General features: G+C 43.3%; 1 protein-coding gene across 2 annotated transcripts in view; it reads right to left on the reverse strand.

Annotated features, from left to right (window-relative positions):
• The window catches only part of LRBA (LPS responsive beige-like anchor protein), a 789,979-nt gene that overhangs the window by 544,365 nt on the left and 225,358 nt on the right, over positions 1–20,256 (reverse strand). For both annotated transcript variants that reach the window (XM_040331890.1, XM_040331889.1), the window contains exons 32-33: positions 12,053–12,186; positions 8,240–8,301 (exon numbers count right to left, since the gene is read on the reverse strand). In XM_040331890.1, the coding sequence (XP_040187824.1) occupies positions 8,240–8,301; positions 12,053–12,186 (196 nt within the window). The remainder of the gene's footprint in view (positions 1–8,239; positions 8,302–12,052; positions 12,187–20,256) is intronic.

Genomic DNA, 20,256 nt, shown 5'->3' on the forward strand with positions numbered 1-20,256 from the left:
CACTAGGGGGCGATCAAAGGGTTAAATGTGTACCCTAGTGAGTGATTATAACTGTAGGGGGAGGGGACAGACTGGGGGAGGTGACCATTCTGTGTCCCTATGTACAAGGGACACAGCATCGGTCTCCTCTCCCTGACAGGACGTGGATCTGTGTTTACACACACAGATCCATGGTCCTGCTCCATTACTGGGCACGCGCATCAGGTTCCCAGTAACGCGGTGGGGGCGCACGCGCCCCCTAGTGGCTCCACAAGGCGAGGAAACTGTGTAAAAAAAAAATGTAATAAAATTTATAAGAGATTTTTTTTTTAAAGCTCCCCCGACCCAGCACGCAGTAGTAAACGCATACGTAGGTCATGCCCACATATGTAAACAGTGTTTGCACCACACGCAAGTTATTGTGGCAAGTGTCTGAGCAAGAGCAATAATTCTAACACTAGACTTCTGTAACTCTAAACTGGTAACCAGTAGAAATGTTTAAAACCTTGCCTATGGAGATATTTAGGTACCATAGTGTGGAGCCATTCCATGAGCATGCTTAATTTAAAAGCATGACATGTTCGGCATCTATCTATAAATTAGAGCATAGAATGTTTTTTCTTTAATTCAATAAAGTGTATTTAAAAAAAAAAAAATTGCATTTGAAAAACCGCTGCGCAAAACCCATGTGAGATAAAAAAAATTGCAACTACCGCCTTTCTGTTCTCTCTGCTAAAGAAAATTAGATCTATATTATATTATACATCTCTCTCTCTATAAATAACACCAAAACATTTCTTTCACTCATGGTTAGTGTTTGGCTGAAGCCATTTATTATCAATCAACTGTTTACTCTTTTTAACCACTTAAGGACCGCCTCCTGCACATATACGTCGGCAGACCCGAAGCTCCGTGACCGCGGCCGCGGGACCTGCGGACGCGATCGCCGCCAAGGTCCCGGGATCGGTCACAGGAGCTGAAGAACGGGGAGAGGTGTGTAAACACACCTTCCCCGTTATACACAGTGGTAGTGTCATTGATCGTCTCTTCCCTGATATAGGGAAAGACGATCAATGACGTCACATGTCCAGCCCTGCCCCCCAACAGTTAGAAACACATATGAGGTCACACTTAACCCCTACAGCGCCCCCTAGTGGTTAACTCCTAAACTGCAATTGTCCGATGTGTCTGCCATAATGTCGCAGTCATGAAAAAAATCGCTGATCGCTGCCATTAGTAGTAAAAAAAAAAAAAAAATTAATAAAAATGCCATAAAACGATCCCCTATTTTGTAAACGCTATAAATGTTGCGCAAACCAATCGTTAAACGCTTATTGCAATTTTTTTACCAAAAATAGGTAGAAGAATACGTATCGGCCTAAACTGAGGGAAAAAAAATATTTTTTTATTTTTTTGGGGGGGATATTTATTATAGCAAAAAATATTGTTTTTTTTTTCAAAATTGACGCTCTATTTTTGTTTATAGCGCAAAAAATAAAAAACGCAGATGTGATCAAATACCACCAAAAGAAAGCTCTATTTGTGGGGGAAAAAGGACGCCAATTTTGTTTGGGAGCCACGTCGCACGACTGCGCAATTGTCAGTTAAAGCGACGCAGTGCCGAATCGCAAAAAGGGGCAAGGTCCTTAACCTGCATATTGGTCCGGGTCTTAAGTGGTTAAATCATAATGACAGCAGAAACTACCCAAATTACCCTGATCAACAGTTTACATACCCTGGTGATTTTGGCCTGATAACATGCACACAACAAGTTGACACAAAAGGAGTTTGAATGGCTATTAAAAGGCAACCATCCTCGCCTGTGATTTGTTTGCTTGTAATTAGTGTGTGTGTGTGTGTGTGTGTAAAAGGTCAATGAGTTTCTGGACTCCTGACAGACCCTTGCATCTTTCATCCAGTGCTGTAATGACATTTCTGGATTCATGGGGAAAGCAAAAGAACTGTCAAAGGATCTGCGGGAAAGGTAGTTGAACTGTATAAAAACAGGAAAAGGGATATAAAAAGATATCCAAGGAATTGAGAATGCCAATCAGCAGTGTTCAAACTCTAATCAAGAAGTGGAAAATGAGGGGTTCTGTTAAATCCAAACCACGGTCAGGTAGACCAAATAACATTTCAGCCACAGCTGCCAGAAAAATTGTTTGGGATGCAAAGAAAAACCTGCAAAAAAATGTAATTGAAATACAGGACCCTAATGACATGTGGTGTGGCTGTTTCAAGATGCACAATAAGGAGGCACTTGAAGAAAGATGGGCTGCATGGTCGAGTCGCCACAACAAAGCCATTACTACCCAAATGCCACAAAGACAAGCCTCAAACCATCTGGCACAAAGTCATTTAGAGTGATAAGACCAAAATTTAGCTTTTTGGCCACAACCATAAACACTACATTTGGAGAGGCGTCAACAAAGGCCTATGATGAAAGGTACACCATTCCTACTGTGAAACACGGAGGTGGATCGCTGATGTTTTGGGGATGTGGGAGCTACAAAGGCACAGGCAATTTGGTAAAATTTATGGCAAGATGAATGCAGTATGTTCTCATAAAAATACTGGAGGAGGAACATTTGCATTCGTCAGCCAGGAAGCTGCGCATGGGATGTACTTGGACATTCCAACATGACAATGATCCAAAACACAAGGCCAAGTCGACCTGTCATTGGCTACAGCAGAATAAAAAGAAGGTTCTGGAGTGGCCATCTCAGTCTCCTGACCTCAATATCATTGAGCCATGTCTTGTCACATTCGGCTCCCCATTACAGATTGCTCCGGAAGTGACGTTCCGTCGCCGCCATCTTGCTACACCGCCACACCATTGCACAGCAATGATAGAGTGTGAAGGGGGCAAGCGGACATCTTGTTACACCCACCGGAGTTTTAGATTTTACAGTTATTTTCAACACAAAACTGAGCTTATATGCTTAAATACAGTGTTTGGAAATCCGACGAACTGTTTACATGTTACATTAATAAAGCAGAATGTGACACTACAAGCCACTCTGGGGAGATCTCAAAACGTGCAGTTCATCCAAGACAGCCCAAGAATTTACAGGAACTGAGGGAATTTTGCCAGGAGGAATGGGCAGCTTTACCATCTGAGAAGATAAAGAGCCTCATCCACAAACACCACACAAGACTTAGGCCCCGTACACACCATAGAATCCATCCGCGGATAAATCCGAGCAAATGGGTTTCAGCGGATAGATCCTATGGTGTGTACACGCCAGCGGATCTGTTTCAGCGGATATTTCTCCCCTGGGATGGATTCCAGCAGATCGAATATTCGCTGACATGCAGAACAAATCCATCTGCTGGAGTCCATCCCAACGGATGGATCCGCTGGTCTGTATAGACTCACCGGATCCATCCGTCCGAAGGGATCCCCCGCATGCATCGTAATGATTCGACGCATGCGTGGAATTCCTTATATGACAGCGTGGCGCACGTCGCCGCGTCATAATCGCGGCGACGGCGCGACACGTCATCGCCAGAGGATTTGGGCGCGGATTTCAATGCGATGGTGTGTACACTCCATCGCATGAAAATCCGCCGAAATCCTCAAGAGGATTTATCCGTGGGTATAGAGACATACAAGTTAACTGATTCCTTTTAAAAATGATTAAAAATTGAATTTAATCTATCATATAATGTGCCTCTAGTTTCACTTTCGGTTTTAAAGGTACATACATGAAGTTCCAGGTGAGAGGTGAGTCGGGAAGACTCACAGAACAAAAACAAACAAATCCAGGGCAGCGTTTTGTTTTTAAAATGAATCTGATTGGTTCTGAGGAGTTTTAGACACACAGTAATGACAGCTTAGACCACCGTGAAAATCTCCCAGTACCATGGTTATAAGGAAACAGACAACCAGGAAGTGTGGAGATCACAGCAGAATTACAGCTACTTCAAAGCAAAAACGAACAATGAGGACATGAAACCAGTACCGCAGTAAGGTAAAGGAAGCTATTTAGCTAAAAAAAAAAATTCCTTTAGTGACCCTTTAAAGCTGTCATTGATGTTAAATGAATAAAGAACTGGGGTATGTAAACTTTTGATCAGGGTACTTTGGCTAGTTTCTGTTGTCATTATGACTTAAAAAGAGTAAACACAGTTGATGGATAATAAATGGCGTCAGCCAAACACTAAGCATGAGTGAAAGAAAGGTTTTTGTGTCATCATACATATTTTCTGAAAAATGACCAAAAAATCATACATTTTGCCAGGGTGTGTAAACTTATGAGCACAACTGTATATAAAAAAATGCAGGTTATCGTCATTACCTTTTCTCAGCGCTGTCAGTGTCTGAGGAAAGGAAAGCTGATAATCGGCTTTGCAGTTACAGGGGACATTTACATCACTAATCAGTGCAGCCCAATCGTTGCAGCATATCAGTGTGGGTAATCAATTAACCACTTACCGGTACCTACTGGGCCCTGATTATCAGTGTAAATGTCCCCTCTCCTCACACACCTCACACAGTCAGCGTGAGGAGAGGATTGCCAATTCCTGACAAATTCTGTTTACACTGTGATCTGACACAGCTTGTCACATAGTAAAAAGCTGCCGTGAATGGCTCTTTACCCGGATCTGTGATCACAGATCCCTGCCGATGCGTGCCGCAGGGCAATCCTTGGAGGACGTTCATAGATGCCCTCCCGACAATGTGAGCCAGCGTTGTAGCCATCTTTGGGCTATAGAGCAGATGAAAAGAGATTAATAAAGGTCTTCCTCCTAATCACATCTGTCAATGACAGCTCTGAATGCTCAAGAATCAGTAACATGATTTATGTCAGCTATGACAGTGATGACAAGCAGAGTGGAGGTTTCATTGACCAAATAAAGCTTCAGTTTGCAATTACAGTCCTAAAGAAAAATACCTTAAGTGCAAAACAATATTTCTAAAAATGTGTAAAATTTAAAAAACAGGGCAGGTTTATACTAAAACAGTGTAGAAATCCAAAGTCATATAGGTCCTCAATAATACAAATTAGTAAGAAACGAATCAAAAATACACAGACACACAACAAACGCACTGATAATTTATAACTTTTTGACCACCCACCTAATATGGAGTAGAATCCCCTTTTGCCACTAAAACAGCCCTGACTTGTTGTGGCATGGACTCCACAAGACCTCTGAAGATATGCTGTGATATCTGGCATCAAGCGGTCAGTAGCGGATTCTGTTTTCCAGCACATCCCACAAATGCTCAATTTGATCGAGATCTGGAGAACTTGGAGGCCAAGTCAGCACCTCAAACTCATTGTTGCATTCCTCAAAACATTCTTTAACAATTTTGGCAGCATTGCAGAGCATATTATCCTGCTGAAAGAGGCCACTGCTATCAGGGAATACCACTTCCATTAAGGGGTGTACTTGGTCATCAATAAATGTTTAGTCAAGTGGAACGTGTCAAGTAACATGCGCATGAATGGCAGGACCATGGTTTCCAGCAGAACATTGCCCAAAGCATCACACTGCCTCCGTCCGGCTTTGCCTTCTTCACATACTTTAACCTGGTTCCATTTCATCCCCTAGTAAAAGACACATGTGCACCCTCCCCCCACAGGCCACCTTCTTCCCTTGCTCTGCAGTTCAATTCTGATGCTCACTTGACCATCATAGATGCTTTTGGCTGCAGACATGGGTCAACATGGGCATCCTGACCGGTCTATAGATACACAGCCGCACACGCAACAAATTTGTTATTTAATGTTATTCACTTAACCCATCAGTGGTAAAAGTAAATTCTGATTGATGTATATTATTATACAGGGTTTATAAAGGGCCAACAGTTTGTGCAATGCTTTACAACACAAATGGAGACAATACAGTTACGATATAATAAAATAAAATACAAGAGGGTTGAGAAGGACCTGTTCATACCAATCTAATAAGGTGGGGCAAGTGGTACAAAAGGTTATAACTGGGGGGGGATGAGCTGATGGAAGTGATACAATTTCAGTTAGTTTGAGGCTTGATAGGCTTCCATGAAAAAATAATTTTTTAGGGATCGCCTAAAGGCAGCCAGAGAAAGATAGCTGGACAAATTAAAGTAGAACATTTCAGAGGATAGCAGAGGCTCTGGAAAAGTCCTGGAGACGAGCAAAGGAGGAGAGGACAAGGGAGCTTGAAAGCAGGAGGTCTTGGGAGGAGCAGAGAGGACAGTTTGGGTGATATTTGGAGACAAGACTTGTGATGTAGCTTGTGGCAGAGTTGTAAAAGGCTTTGCAAGGTGTTAGCATTTTAAATGTAATATGCTGGGCGATCGAAAGCCAGTGGAGGGATTGTAAGACACTGAGTGGTTGGTAAGGTAGAGGAGTCTGGCAGCAGCATTCTCTATGGACTGAGCAGGAGACGGTAGGGCCTATGAGAAGGGAGTTGCAATGGTCAAGGTGAGAGATAACAAGCATCTTGGTAGTATCAAGTTAAAGGGTCGAATTTTAGCCATATTATTGAGGTGAGGTCTACAAGCTTGTGACAGCGATTGGATTTGGGGCTGGAAGGACATGTCAGAGTGTAAGATTAGACCCTAGAACTCTGGCGCGAGGAGAGGAACTGATCGTGAAATTATTGATCTTGATGGAAACGTAATAGCGAGGGGGCACAGGCGGGGGATATCAGCTCAGTTTTAGAGAGATTTAGTTTAAGAAAGTGGTGCAACATCCATGTTGAAATGTCAGTTAGTAATGCGAGATGAGACTGAAGGGGTGAGGTGGTCAACAGTACCAAAATGCCGCAGAGAGGTACGGAAATTAGTAAATCGTTAGGGATTTTTAGTAGGTCAGTTTCTGTGGACTGTTGTGAGTCAAAGCCAGACTGTAGGAGGTCAAGAAGGTTGCTTTCAGCGAGGTAGGAGCTAAGACGGTTGTAGACTAAGCGTTCTAAAATTTTAGAGGTGAATGGAAGCAACGAGCTTGACCGGGCTTAAATTTTTCAGGTTGGGGGGGTCAGAATCCTTCACTCGCGCGCCCCCTGGGGGAGCGATCACTTGTAAACAAACCGGCGTCATGTCATGACGCCGGTTCCTCCCTCTCCTCTCTGTACCGATCGGTACAGTGTGAGAGGAGAGGGGGGAGAGCGGAAGCAGCAGCAGCTGCTGTGGGCTGGATCTGTGACAACTGCAGTCACAGATCCAGCCATCCCTCCCTGCGCAATACTCTGCAATACCCCCCATACGCTGCAATACCCCCCATACTCTGCAATACCCCCCATACTCTGCAATACCCCCCATACTCTGCAATACCCCCCATACTCTGCAATACCTGCTAATATGACAGAAACGAGAATTTTTTTTTATTTTTACAGAATTTTCAGTGTTTTTTCTTTTATAGCGCAAAAAATAAAAAACCCAGAGGTGATCAAATACCACCAAAAGAAAGCTCTATTTGTGGGGAAAAAAGGACAAAAATTTCACATGGGCACAATGTTGTATGACTGAGTTATTCAAATTGTGAGAGCACCGAAAGCTAAAAATTGGTCTGGTTAGGAAGGGGGTTTAAGTGCCCAGTGGTCAAGAGGTTAAGTATGGGAGTGATCTCTGCAGGGGAACATGTGAGAGAGCATAGGACTGAAGAATAGGGTGAATGTAGTAGTTGTGAGGGAACAGGATCCAGGTGACAGTTAAGTTTGCATCTGAGAAAAGTTTGGTAACCATCTCCTTAGTAGTAGTCAATTATAAGCATCAATGACCTCTGGTCAAAAAAGGATTAATGGAGATGGTGTTCACATCCCTATGGTTAGTGGGCATTTAGTGGCCCTATAGTTCTACAGAAATCATATTTGTAGGAGAAAGGCCAGATACTGTAGAATCAACAGAGTAGGTAGATCAGCAGTCAGTGATACAGATACAATAAAAAGAAAATCAGATAAATTAGTTTGACCACAATCTCAGATTTAATACATCAAAATAAGGGCCCTTTTTCATCCGTCTGCAGATCAAATCGGGTGAACATGGACAGGCGGTCCGTGTTCATCCGATCCCCCATAGAGGAGAGCAGGGATCTGACATGGTGGTCCCTGCACAGTGTGCAGAGACTGCCCTGTCATCCGCCAGCTCAGTGGGGATCAATGGAGCGATCCCCGCTGAGCAAGCGGATATTAATGGAACGGATGCTCACAAGATCCGTAAGTGTGAAAGGGCCCAAAGACCTTTTAAATCGGTGGTCAAAGGGTCTTTCCAAAAGTAAACAGATTCTACAAAAAATAAAAAATAAAATAAACAAACATGTTTCAATACCTGAGAGCACAAAAGCATCACCAACTCGACCACAGAGCTGCTGGACTTCATGCAAACCAAACCTGTTAAAAAAAAAAATAGAAAATAAAATATAATATCTTTAGTATAAGTTATGTATTTGCAAGTAACGATGAACACTAGCTGACATAATGGAAGATGAAAAATGACATAAATCAGTTTTGGGTGGAGAATAGCAGAGTTCTATACCTGCTCTGTCTTCCTTGCTGTCCAGGAGCCTGGAGGGTAAAAACTCCCCCACCTCACTGTGGTCAGTTCATACCTTATGGCTTATGCTCATCTGAGAAGCACTCCAACAGATTATTCAACAGCAATATATGGAGAAAACAGCACAGTGAAAAAAAGCACCTTCCTAGATAATTGAAATTTCCATTATGATTAATAGCTGTAAACTGTCATTTTTGATGAGTTCCAAAAGTACCTATACTGCAGTGTAAAATTCTGATCCTAAACCTTCTATTGATCTGTAATGATGGACAGAAAGTGAAAGGACATTTCCCAATGGGTCCAAAAAACAGGCTTTAACCACTTCAGCTCAGGAAGGTTTTACCCACTTCCTGACCAAGCCAGGAAGCAGCAATCTGTTTCTTACAGAGAAAAGATGGTTACAAAATCACAAGGCCGTGTAGATACAAGCGGTGCTAAGTGGTGTTTTTGTTTCCCCCCAAAAATACAATATTGGCACAATTGAAAAAGATAAAACATTTTTTTTAAATAAGGACTCTTAATGGTTTGCTAGCTTTGTGAACTGAGCCTTACATGCCAAACTGAAGCAGGTTAATATGCTCTTAAGCCTTCAGTCTTATCAGCACTGTATAAAATGTTTTGTCTTTTAAGCTTTATAAGCACCCGTAATAAATAAATATTTAAACACTTAAATGTTTTTATCTGTCAGATTTTCTATGCCCACCTCATACCTGTACAGAAAGAAGGGGTAGGGAGCAGAGTGGTACACTTTATCACTTTACATCTATACATCTAATGATACTGGAAACCTTCCAAGGAAAGATTTGAAGAATGCTGCAAGTTTTTTTACATATTGCTTACAGAAGCACGTAACATATGTTTAACTGATTCTTAATATCTTTGTGTTCTCCAGCATAATCATTATATATGCAGAGAGGGGAAATGGTTCATTGACCTTTGCTTTCTCCAGTGCACTTCTTTCCTTTAGCCCTCTAGCTATCAATCAAGTTTCCATTTTGCTTGGTGGCAGCAGACATCCCGAACAGTCTTATTAGTACTTTGACCCTTGGCCTCATAGTAAACCTTTGTAGGAGCTTAAATAGTTACCTACAAGATATGTCTGACTGTTTATATTCATAGAGATGTAGGTACTAGCAATGGAAGTTGAGAGAATTCCATACACAGACGTGGACCTAATAGTCGTTTGTCTAAATTAAATGATAAAATCGAAATGATAGCTCCCGAGTTTTGCTTGCACAAATTCAGGGGCTATATGCCAATGTAGAGGTTAACAGGAGTAATGGAAGCTGCACTTTATAGAATTAGCATCCACGTGGTATTTTGAAAAGGAGAGGATTGTGGTAAATCCCTGCACTTTTGCGACAGGCGAAAGGTTGAGCAAATGTCTTGGCCTGTTTTCTTCACTCTGCACTCCTGTCGCTCATTTTCAGCCGACAGCGGGTTAAAACCCACTGTTCATCGCGACATAACAGTTGGGATCCACCCAGCAGCCTGAACCAGCAGGTGGGCTCAGCCTCTCAGCGAGTGCTGGGAGAATGAACCAGTAATACTTCATATTCCCATTGCATACGTCCCTGGATAAGCTCTCAACGTTTGGGTGCTGCAGCAACAACCAGCTGGATACTGTCACAAGGTAGATATTTGCCAGCACATCCACCCAGTATGGATTAGTAAAGCAAGTCAAGAAAATAATGGGAATGTAGACAGGGGAGGGGAGAAAAAAAAATTGTGGAAAAGGAAAATAAATGTAATTAGGAGAAAATAATAAAAAAAATGGCAAATATCTACTCAGAGACTGAACCAGTCACTCCCACCACCTGCACAGCCCAGCACTCCAGTGAGCACTGGAGGGGAAGAGAGCCTGTGACTGACAGTAACGGCTCTCTGCTAATAGTGGAGAAGAGAACTGAGCGATCAGCAGTGTTGGATCACTCAGTTCTCAGTGTAGAGGCTGTATTCATCTAGGTGAGCACAATACTTCTCTTTTAATAGACAAACAGGAGCATATAGAAGTTATTGTTAGGGTAAACATATACTTTAAAGTCTGTCAAGGTAAAATGTACATAAAGTGGTACATCTCTAAATCGGATCAGAGGATCTTACCTGAAAGATTCACATCACATCACTCACCAGGCAGGCACAACAGCCTCTTTTAAGGCTCTGCTGCCTTAAAAGAGCCAGTCTCCCTCCACTCATACTTTCTACATTCTATGGGAACTGCAGTTCTGCTGACCGCCAGACCCTGCAGCGGCTAGTGAAGACCGCTGAAAAGGAATATTGTGTCCCTCTCCCCTCTACACTAAAAATCATCTTGCACTTTGTACCAACTGCCCTGAAATATTCCTCTTGCCCAATCTCATTAACAGTAATTATGTAAAACTTATACATAGCCATTTACTCACATTACATGTACACGTTACATAGTTCCCAGATGTGTATAGGTTTATAATTATTTTAAGTTCTTCGCTGTGTTCTGAATATTTATAATTATGTTTAATTACTATGTAGCACTGTGGTCCTGCGAGATACGACATTTCGTTCTACCACACGTGCAATAGAATGAAAATAAAACTTGACTTACTAGTAGAGTCTTAGAACCCCCCAAACATTATATATTTTTTTTTTTAAAGCAGGAGGGCCTAGAAAATAAATTGATAGGTTTTGCAAATTTTATGTCACACGTAAAAAAAAAATACACTTTAAAAAAAAAAAAAAAACACACACACACACACACACACACACAATACATAACCACATTTTTAGTAAAATATAAAAAGAGGTTACGCTGAGTAAATAGATCTCAAACATGACATTCAAACATGACATTCTTTAACACTGCGCACACCCTTGCAATAGTGACAGACATAAAATGTTACTATCCATAGGCGACGCTTAAAAGCCTTTACAGGTTACCAGTTTAGAGGTCTAGTGCTAGAATTACTGCCCAAGATCTGACACTCACAGTAAAACCTCACATATTCGCGCAAGCCCAGGGGGATGGGGGCACTTTATTTTTAATTTATTTTATTTTATTTTTTAAACTGATGCTTTTTTTTTTTATCATCATTTATCATCATTTATTGCAGTCACAAAGAATGTAAACATCCCATGTGCAACAATAGGCATGTGACAGGTACTCTTTATTGAGGGATCTGGTGCCAAAAAGACCCAAAATCCCCAAATTTTTTAATGCTTCCATTTTTTTTATAAATAGCGCAGATGAAATCTGGGTAAACTGCTAAGAAGACCTGTTCAAAGCCGATCCAGGCTTTGTTTGGTGTCTGGCCAGCCAGCGGAAGTGCCACCTGGTTGCTCAAGTCTAATGGTGGGAGGGGGGGGGGATGTCCCCTTCCGCTACTTCTAACAGCAACCGAGCAGTTAGTTAGCGATCCGATTGCTCTTACAAGCAAGCCAACCGCCGGCTCTAAAAAACGGTACCAGGATGATGCCTGCAGCTGTAGCCATCATCCCGGTAAACACTTTCAGTCAAGCAACAAATTGGTACGTCAATTGGCAACAAGTGGTTAATATCACTATAAAGGGCTTGTTGATAAAAGTTTAAAGTAGAAAATAAAAAAATGTACTTACTTGTTCCTTCTATAAGCAGCTCTTGGCCGTGGCTACCCAAAAGAGTGCGAGACAGAAATGGTGCAAAATCCACAAAGATTTCCCTCAGCAGTGGTGCAGCCTTCTCCAAAGCATGCTCCAGTCTTTCTGTAATACTAGAAAATAAAGACAATCTGCTTAGAAAGTGCAGCACAAAGTAAACCGGAGGCAAATGTCCTTTATTCTGCATATTTTAAAAGGACAATTTCACGTTTATTAAAATATAAATCAACCCCCCCCTTTAGAAACTCCTTGCCTAGCTACTAATTTATCTCAGCATGACAGCCACTGCATCCTCTGCACTTTACCTTTTCTGACTTAAAATCTTCAGGGCTGGCAGCATCTGTTCCCCAAATCCTCATAGGGCCATACTCCTTAAAGAAACTATGTGTGCTCACCACACAGACAAAGCCAGCACTGAATAATATTTCATTTCACGAGAGGTAAAGGGAAAACAAGAATAAAGTCCCAATGATTAGGTAGGTAAACTGTTGGGGGGGGGGGGGTTAAGTTAGTTTAGGTTAAATGGCTAGTTTATACTAAAAATGAACATGTTCCTTTAAATGGACATGCTGTAGCAAATTATGAATTATAGTTCCAACATGGACAAACCCTCCATTTTTGTTAACAGTGGAAAATGCTTCTATTGTTTAAAATACTGTCAATCACTAAGAATCAATGATCCTCACAGTACACCATAATTAGAATTCATCAGAAATATTCAATTTCACCAAGAACTCAAGAACAAACATTACCAGTCCATAGATGAAGGGCCTGCATTAGTTTTCTATTTAAGACCCCTTTCACACTGGGGCGTTTTTCAGGCACTTTGGCATTGACCACTTAAGGACCCCCTAACGCCGATATACGTCGGCAGAATGCCATGGCTGGGCACAGGCACGTACAGGTACGCTGCCCTTTAAGAGCCCAGCCGCAGGTCGCGCTCACGACCTGGTCCGGAGCTCCGTGACCGCGGGACCCGATCGGCGCCGGTGTCCTGCAATCTGTCACAGGAGCTGAAGAACTGGGCGAGGGGAGTGTAAACACACCTTCCCCGTTCTTCTCTGTGGAAGTGTCCCTGTTATAGAGAACGGCGATCAGTGACATCACACGTCCAGCCACGCCCCCTACAGTAAGGATTACTCTCTTAGAGCACACTTAACCCCTTAGTGCCCCCTAGTGGTCAACGCCTTCACTGCCATTGTCATTTTCACAGTAAACAGTGCATTTTTATAGCATTTTTCGCTGTGAAAATTACAATGGTCCCAAAAATGTGTCAAAAGTGTCCGATGTGTCTGCCGTAATGTCGCAGTCACGAAAAAAAACCGCTGATCGCCACCATTACTAGTAAAAAAAAAAAAAAAACATTATTAAAAATGCCATAAAACTATTCCCTATTTTGTAAACGCTATAACTTTTGCGCAAACCAATCAAACGCTTATTACGATTTTTTTTTCCAAAAACAAGTAGAATACGTATCGGCCTAAACTGAGGGGAAAATTTTTTTTTCTGATATTTTTTGGGGATATTTATTATAGCAAAAAGTTAAAAATATTGAATTTTTTTTCAAAATTGGCGCTCTATTTTTGTTTATAGCGCAAAAAATAAAAACCGCAGAGGTGATCAAATACCACCAAAAGAAAGATCTATTTGTGGTAAAAAAAAAAGGACGCCAATTTTGTTTTTGGAGCCGTGTCGCACGACCGTGCAATTGTCAGTTAAAGCGATGCAGTGCCAAATCGCAAAAAGGGGCCAGATCCTTAACCTGCATATTGGTCCGGTTCTTAAGTGGTTAAAAAAGCACTTGAAAGAAGCCTCATCTGCAATCCCAATGTGAAAGCTTGAGTGATTTCAGAGCCCTTTCATACTGCCAGTGCCCGAAAAACTCTGGTAAAGCTCCGCTAAGACCCCTTACACACTGGGGTGTTTTTCAGGCGCTTTGGCTTTAAAAAATTAAGAGCCTCAATGGGAAGGGGCGCTTTAGGAGCGGTGTATTCAACGCTCCTAAAGCGCTGCAAAGAAGCCGCTAGCAGGACTTTTTTTTTTACGCCATGCCAGCGCAGCACCTCAGTGTGAAAGCACTCGGGCTTTTACATTGGGATTGCAGATGAGGCTTCTTTCAGGCGTTTTACAGGTGCGCTTTTATTTTAACGCCAAGACCCCTTTCACACTGGGGAGTTTTTCAGGCGCTTTAGTGTAAAAACACTCTGGCTTTCACATTGGGATTCCAGATGTAGCTTCTTTCAGGCGCTTTACAGGCACCTGAAAAATGCCCCAGTGTGAAAGGGGTCTAAAGGTTTTCTCCCCCCTCTTTTCGACTGGTGATCCTGCCAATGTACTTCCTGTCCTAGGGTGATAACACACACATACTATATTGTATTTTTGAAGGAGCTGCATTGTCACTGCCGGACAGGACTGTTAGGAATACAGAAAACCTCCCTCATTGCCATATTCTGGGAGGGGGGGGGGGTTCTCTAGTCCAAAAATAACCAACTCGGCAGGGCCGATGCTTACAATTTCACGCAGCAGAAGCAGACGGCACAGGAAGTTACAATATCACTGGATTTTGAAATGAACAGGTATTTTATTGTACCTTTAGTTTTTTTTAAAGAGAAAATGTCGGAGGCGTGGGCTGGCTATGAGGGAGTGAGGATGTGCATTTCCGGAGCTCCGTCCGCATAGCAGCTAATAGGCCACAGGGGTGCTTTCTTCTCCACCTGCTATGTGCCAACGCCAGCAGGCATCCTCGCAGCCACAACGGGCAAGTCACACCCAGCAGGGCTTGCAAGAAACGTTCTTCTCGAGAGGCCGTTGGGGGGAGAAGGGAGAATCCAAGATGGCGCCGGATCAAGGGGACAAGCCGCATGGTTCGGCCTAGCCACTGTCCCATCTGAAGACATTCTCTCCAGACCCTTCACCTTGTGTGGTGAATGATGCAGCCCCTCCCCCACTCCATAACATCCCTGGAGCAAGGGTCAGATGTTTCAGACTTCTTGGGAAATCAGAACTTAAGCAGCATATCTGGTCTCTCCCCACCAAGGAGGGCCTGGAGCATTTTGCCAGTCGGGTGGAGAGGGCATTTAAGCTAGATCTTGATAAGCTCTAGGCTGGCACCACTCAATTGGGAGGCAGGATGAGACTTTGGAACAGAAGTTTGAGGAAGCAATTTCCTCGATAGCTCTTTAAAAGGAAGAATGCATTGCCTAGGATTAGAAAAATATAATTTTTTTCATCATATTTGCCTGTAAAATTATTTTCTTTCAATACATCACAGGGTTAAACGCCATCTCTAGGTGAATGAACACTGGTAGACAGAGTCTTAGACAGAAAGTCCACTCCTATATAACCCCTCCCATACAGGAAGTACTTCAGTTTTGTAGCAAGCACTGAATCCTCAAATCAGGGGAGGGACCTCTGTGTCCCGTGATGTATTCAAAGAAAAAAGATTTTTAGGTAAGTATGACAAAAAAAATCCTATTTTCTTTATCATACATCACGGGACACAGAGTTGGGCCAGTATTCATTACCTACTGGGATATCCCAGAACAATTAGCCTTGAGGGGAGGGAGACACCATGCCAAACAAAAAATAGCCTGTAGTATACTACGGCCAAAAGCCAAATCTTCGGCTGCTCCAACATCTACCTGATAAAATCATGTGAACTTATACACTGAAGGCTTGAATGACCAATTGGTGATGGAAACTTTAGACGCTGCCTGCCCCTTCTTGGATCCATCTGGTTAAACAAAAACAAAGCCCGATCCTCCGATCTCTGCAAATAAATAAACAAAAACTCTGATTGACTAGACAACGTCCCGGGAATGCAGTCGTATAACCTCCGCCGAACGAGGCTGAGAGAAAAAAGGAAGGCAAAACAATGTCCTGATTCAAATGAAAGGCCGACAACACTTTTGGCAAAAAGGATGGAATAGGATGCAACACCACCTTCTCACGGTGAAGGATTAAGTATGGTTCCCAACATGAAAGTGCCACCAATTCCGACACCCTTCTAGCCGAGGTGATGGGCATCAGGAAGACTAGCTTGCGTGACAGCAACACGAATGGAATTTCCTGAACAGGCTCAAATGGTTGTTTTTGTAACACAGCACAAAATTTAAGTCCCAAAGACACATAGGTAACCTAATGGAGGGAAGAAAATTAGTTTCCTCCTGCATAAAGGTTCAGACCAGTGAATGGCAGGCTAAAAGGCCTTTGGAAGAATACTGACAGGGCCGAAATCTGACCTCTGATTTTACTCAGTCTATCTGCTTTCCAGACGACTGTAGAAAAGAGAATTCTACTAATCACGTATTTCAGAGGATGCAATGCTTCACACCAAGCAATTCCAGACCTTCTGATGGATCTTCCTAGTGACCACTTTCCTAGCATTCACTAGGGTAGACACCACTGGTCCTGAGATTGTTTAGCACCATGGCTTCAAAAGCCATGCCATCAAATTCAGAGACTATAAATTGGGGTGGACTATAGGACCTTGAAACAGTAGATCGGGGTGGCGCGGTAGCGTCCATGGCCCGTCCTATTGCCAATCTCACAATCTCCAGGAACCAAAACCATTTGGGCCAGGCTGGTGCCACCAGAATGACTGGAGCCCCCTCTCTCCGAATACTGTGCAACAAATGTGGAAGGAGAGGGATTGGGGGGGGAATATAAACATAAACCAGGGATTACGAGCTTCATGGAACTACCAGAGCCTCTGCCTTGATTGCCAGGGGATCTCTTGTTCAGGACACAAACTGATGTAGCTTGTTGTTGAACCTGGATGCCAATAGATCAACATCTGGCCATCCCCAGCGCTGGCAAATTTCCTGGAACACCCTCGGGTATAGGGACCATTTCCCCGGGCAGATTTTCTGGCAGCTGCCTTCCAGTTCTCTGCCCCCAGGATATGGGCAGTTGATAGAACCGGCACATGTCCCTCTGCCCAGGCTAGTATTTGGTTCACCTCTTTCTGAGCTCAAAGAGTTCTGGGACCCCCCTGGTAGTTTATATAGGCCACTGCAGTGACATTGTCAGACCGAACCCTGATAGGGCAGTCCTGAAGCTTCACTCTAAGACCGTAGGCAAGACGTACTGCCCACAACTTCAGGATGTTGATGGACAGGCTCTGTTCTGCCCTTGACCATCACCCCTGAGCTGTGAGCCCCTCTAGGGTCGCTCCCCAGCCTGAGAGACCGGCGTCTGTGGTGAATACTCTCCAACGCACTGGGAGGAAGAATTTTCCCTTTCGCAGGTTCTGATCCTGCAACCACCAGATTAGGCTTGCCCGAGGAGATAAGACCATGGGATAATCCAGGGCTTGCCCTCTCCTGTTCAAAGCTGACAGATATCTTGTTGTAAAGGCCTGGAATGGACTCAGCGCCTAATAAGAGGGTTGTCTGGGTCCCCTTATCTGACGCAGGTGATGCTTCAGGGCACAGATGGCGGGTGGCAAAAGTACCCTTGCCTGGACCTTATCTAGAATCAGATCTAAATACTTCAGACTTTGACCTGGTCTCAATGCTGACTTTGAGGTATTTTTGACACAGCCCAGGCTTTCTAAATACTGCACTGTGCGGGCTATGCTCTGTTCTAGAGCCTGTAGCACGTGATCGCTGAGCAGGAGGTAATCCAGGTATCCGAGCACCAACATTCCCTGAGCCCTTAAAAGACCCAGTACTGGTCCTAGGACCTTTGTAAAACACCCAGGGTGCTGTGGCAAGCCTGAAGGGCAGAGCCACATACTGGAAAGGACTTTCCTCTACTGCAAATCGCAGAAACCTCTGATGAGGTTGAAAGATAGGTACGTGTAAATACACCCATCTTGAGTGAGGCTACTACTGAACACACAGACTCCATCCGAAGGGACTGAACAGATACTGGCTCAGGGATCTTGGATCCAAAATGGGCCTTGTGTCCGTTTAGTTTTTGAACCGTGAACAGGTTTGAATAAAACCCTGAGCCCATTTTGGATACAGGAAATCACTCCCTGATGCACTAGATGATCTAGTGCCTGACACAATAAATTTCTCTTTGGAGGATCCGAGGGAACGCTGGATTTTAGAAACCTATGAGGGGGAACCACCCCCCCCCCCCTTGCAATTCCAGCTGGTAACCGCGGAATACTGTCGAGGTGACCCACTTGTCCTGAACCACTGTTGTCCAAAATGTCCGCAAAGTAAAGCAGCCTTTCCCCCCACCCAAAAAAGTAACGGCGTCCCCTCAAAAGAAGGGCTTGGTGCCAGGTTTAGAATTGTTTTGGACCCAGGGTTTCTTCTGGCCCTGTAGCATGCCCCTGGCTCTAGCGCCCTGGTGCCCAGGGGTAGAAGCTGGTCCCTAAGGTTTTAAACAAGGGACACCTGGTCCTTCTCTTCACAGGAAGTAGAGAGCTCTTGCCTCCAAAAACCTTTTGGATATATTTGTCCAAATCATCAAACGTTCCCCATGAAAGGTGAGCCCTGCCAATAACTTCTTACAAGGAAGCTCGGCTGACCAGTTCTTAAGCCACAAAAGTGTGCACATGTGTACAGACAGGAGAGCCAAACGAGCAACTGTCCTTTTCTCATGATCCTTTAACCACTTAAGGACCTTGCCTGTTTTTCAGACTCTGTGTTTTACAAGTTTAAAACAGGTATTTTTTTTTACTAGAAAATTACTTAGAACACCCAAACATTATATATTGTTTTTTTCTTCTAACATCCTAGAGAATAAAATGGCGTTCATTGCAATACTTTTCGTCACACCGTATTTGCGCAGCGGTCTTACAAGCGCACTTTTTTTGGGAAAAAAAACACTTTTTTAACCACTTAAGCCCCGGACCAATATGCTGCTAAATACCCAGAGGCGTTTTTACAATTCGGCACTGCGTCGCTTTAACAAACAAAATTTGCGTCCTTTTCTTCCCACAAATAGAGCTTTTTTTAATGGTATTTGATTGCCTCTGCGATTTTTATTTTTTGCGCTATAAACAAAAATAGAGCGACATTTTTGAAAAAAAATCAATATTTTTTACTTTTTGTTATAAGAAAAATTGAATAAACTAAATTTTAGTCAAACATTTAGGTCAAACTTTATTCAGTCACATGTCTTTAGTAAAAAAAAAAAAAAAAAAAATTGCAATAAAAAAAAAATTTGCTTCCTAGTGGCAACAGTAACACTAATACAGCGATCAGAAAAATGATCGCTTAGTGACACTGGCAATAGGGAGTGAAAAGGTTAACTAGGGCGGTGATCAAGGGGTTAAAACTTTATTAGGGGGGGGGTACGGGGCTACCCAGGACCTAACACAAACTGGCTGTCACACTAAATGCAGTGATCAGTACATATATGATCACTGCATTCAGTGACAGTGTGACAGGGGGGGTGGGGGGGTGATCGGAAGGGGTTAAAATGTGCCTATGTGTACTGGTGTCCGTGTAGTGTTAGGTGCGACTTACTGTGACTCTTCTCTCATCTCGGCGGTTTGAAAATATCGCCGAGATGAGAGCTGCATCACTTCCTCTACCTATGTTTACATTTTACAGGCAGAGGAAGTGACACGGCGGCGGCTCACAGTATTGGCTGGAAGCGATCACGAGGGGGCAGACAGAAACGAACAGCCGTCCCCTCGAGTCGGATCGCTCCCGGAGGTAAGCCACCCGCCGCACGCAGCGGAGGGGGTCCCGATCGGACCCCCGACCCCGCTAGAAGGCAGGGACGTATATATACGCCCATCTGCCTGTACGTGCCATTCTGTGGGCGTAAATAGTCGTGCGGCGGGCGTTAAGTGGTTAAATAAAAAAATAAGACAACAGTAAAGTTGGCCCAATTTTTTTTATATTGTGAAAGATAATGTTACACCGAGTAAATTGATACCCAACATGTCACGCTTCAAAATTGCGCCAGCTCGTGGAATGGCGTCAAACTTTTACCTTTAAAAATCTCTAAAGGCGACATTTAAAAAATTGTATAGGTTGCATCTTAAGTTACAGAGGAGGTCTAGGGCTAGAATTATTGCTCTCGCTCCAACGATTGCGGCGATACCTCACTTGTGTGGTTTGAACACTACTCAAGTATGCTTTCGCTTCTGCGCGCGAGCTCGTCGGGACAAGACGCTTTAAAAAAAAAAAAATTGTTTTCTTATTTATTTTACTTGATTTTATTTATTTTTACACGGTTTAAAAAAAAATATATATATATGGGTCACTTTT

This window comes from Rana temporaria, chromosome 1 (assembly GCF_905171775.1).
Source record: "Rana temporaria chromosome 1, aRanTem1.1, whole genome shotgun sequence".
NCBI lineage: Eukaryota > Metazoa > Chordata > Amphibia > Anura > Ranidae > Rana > Rana temporaria.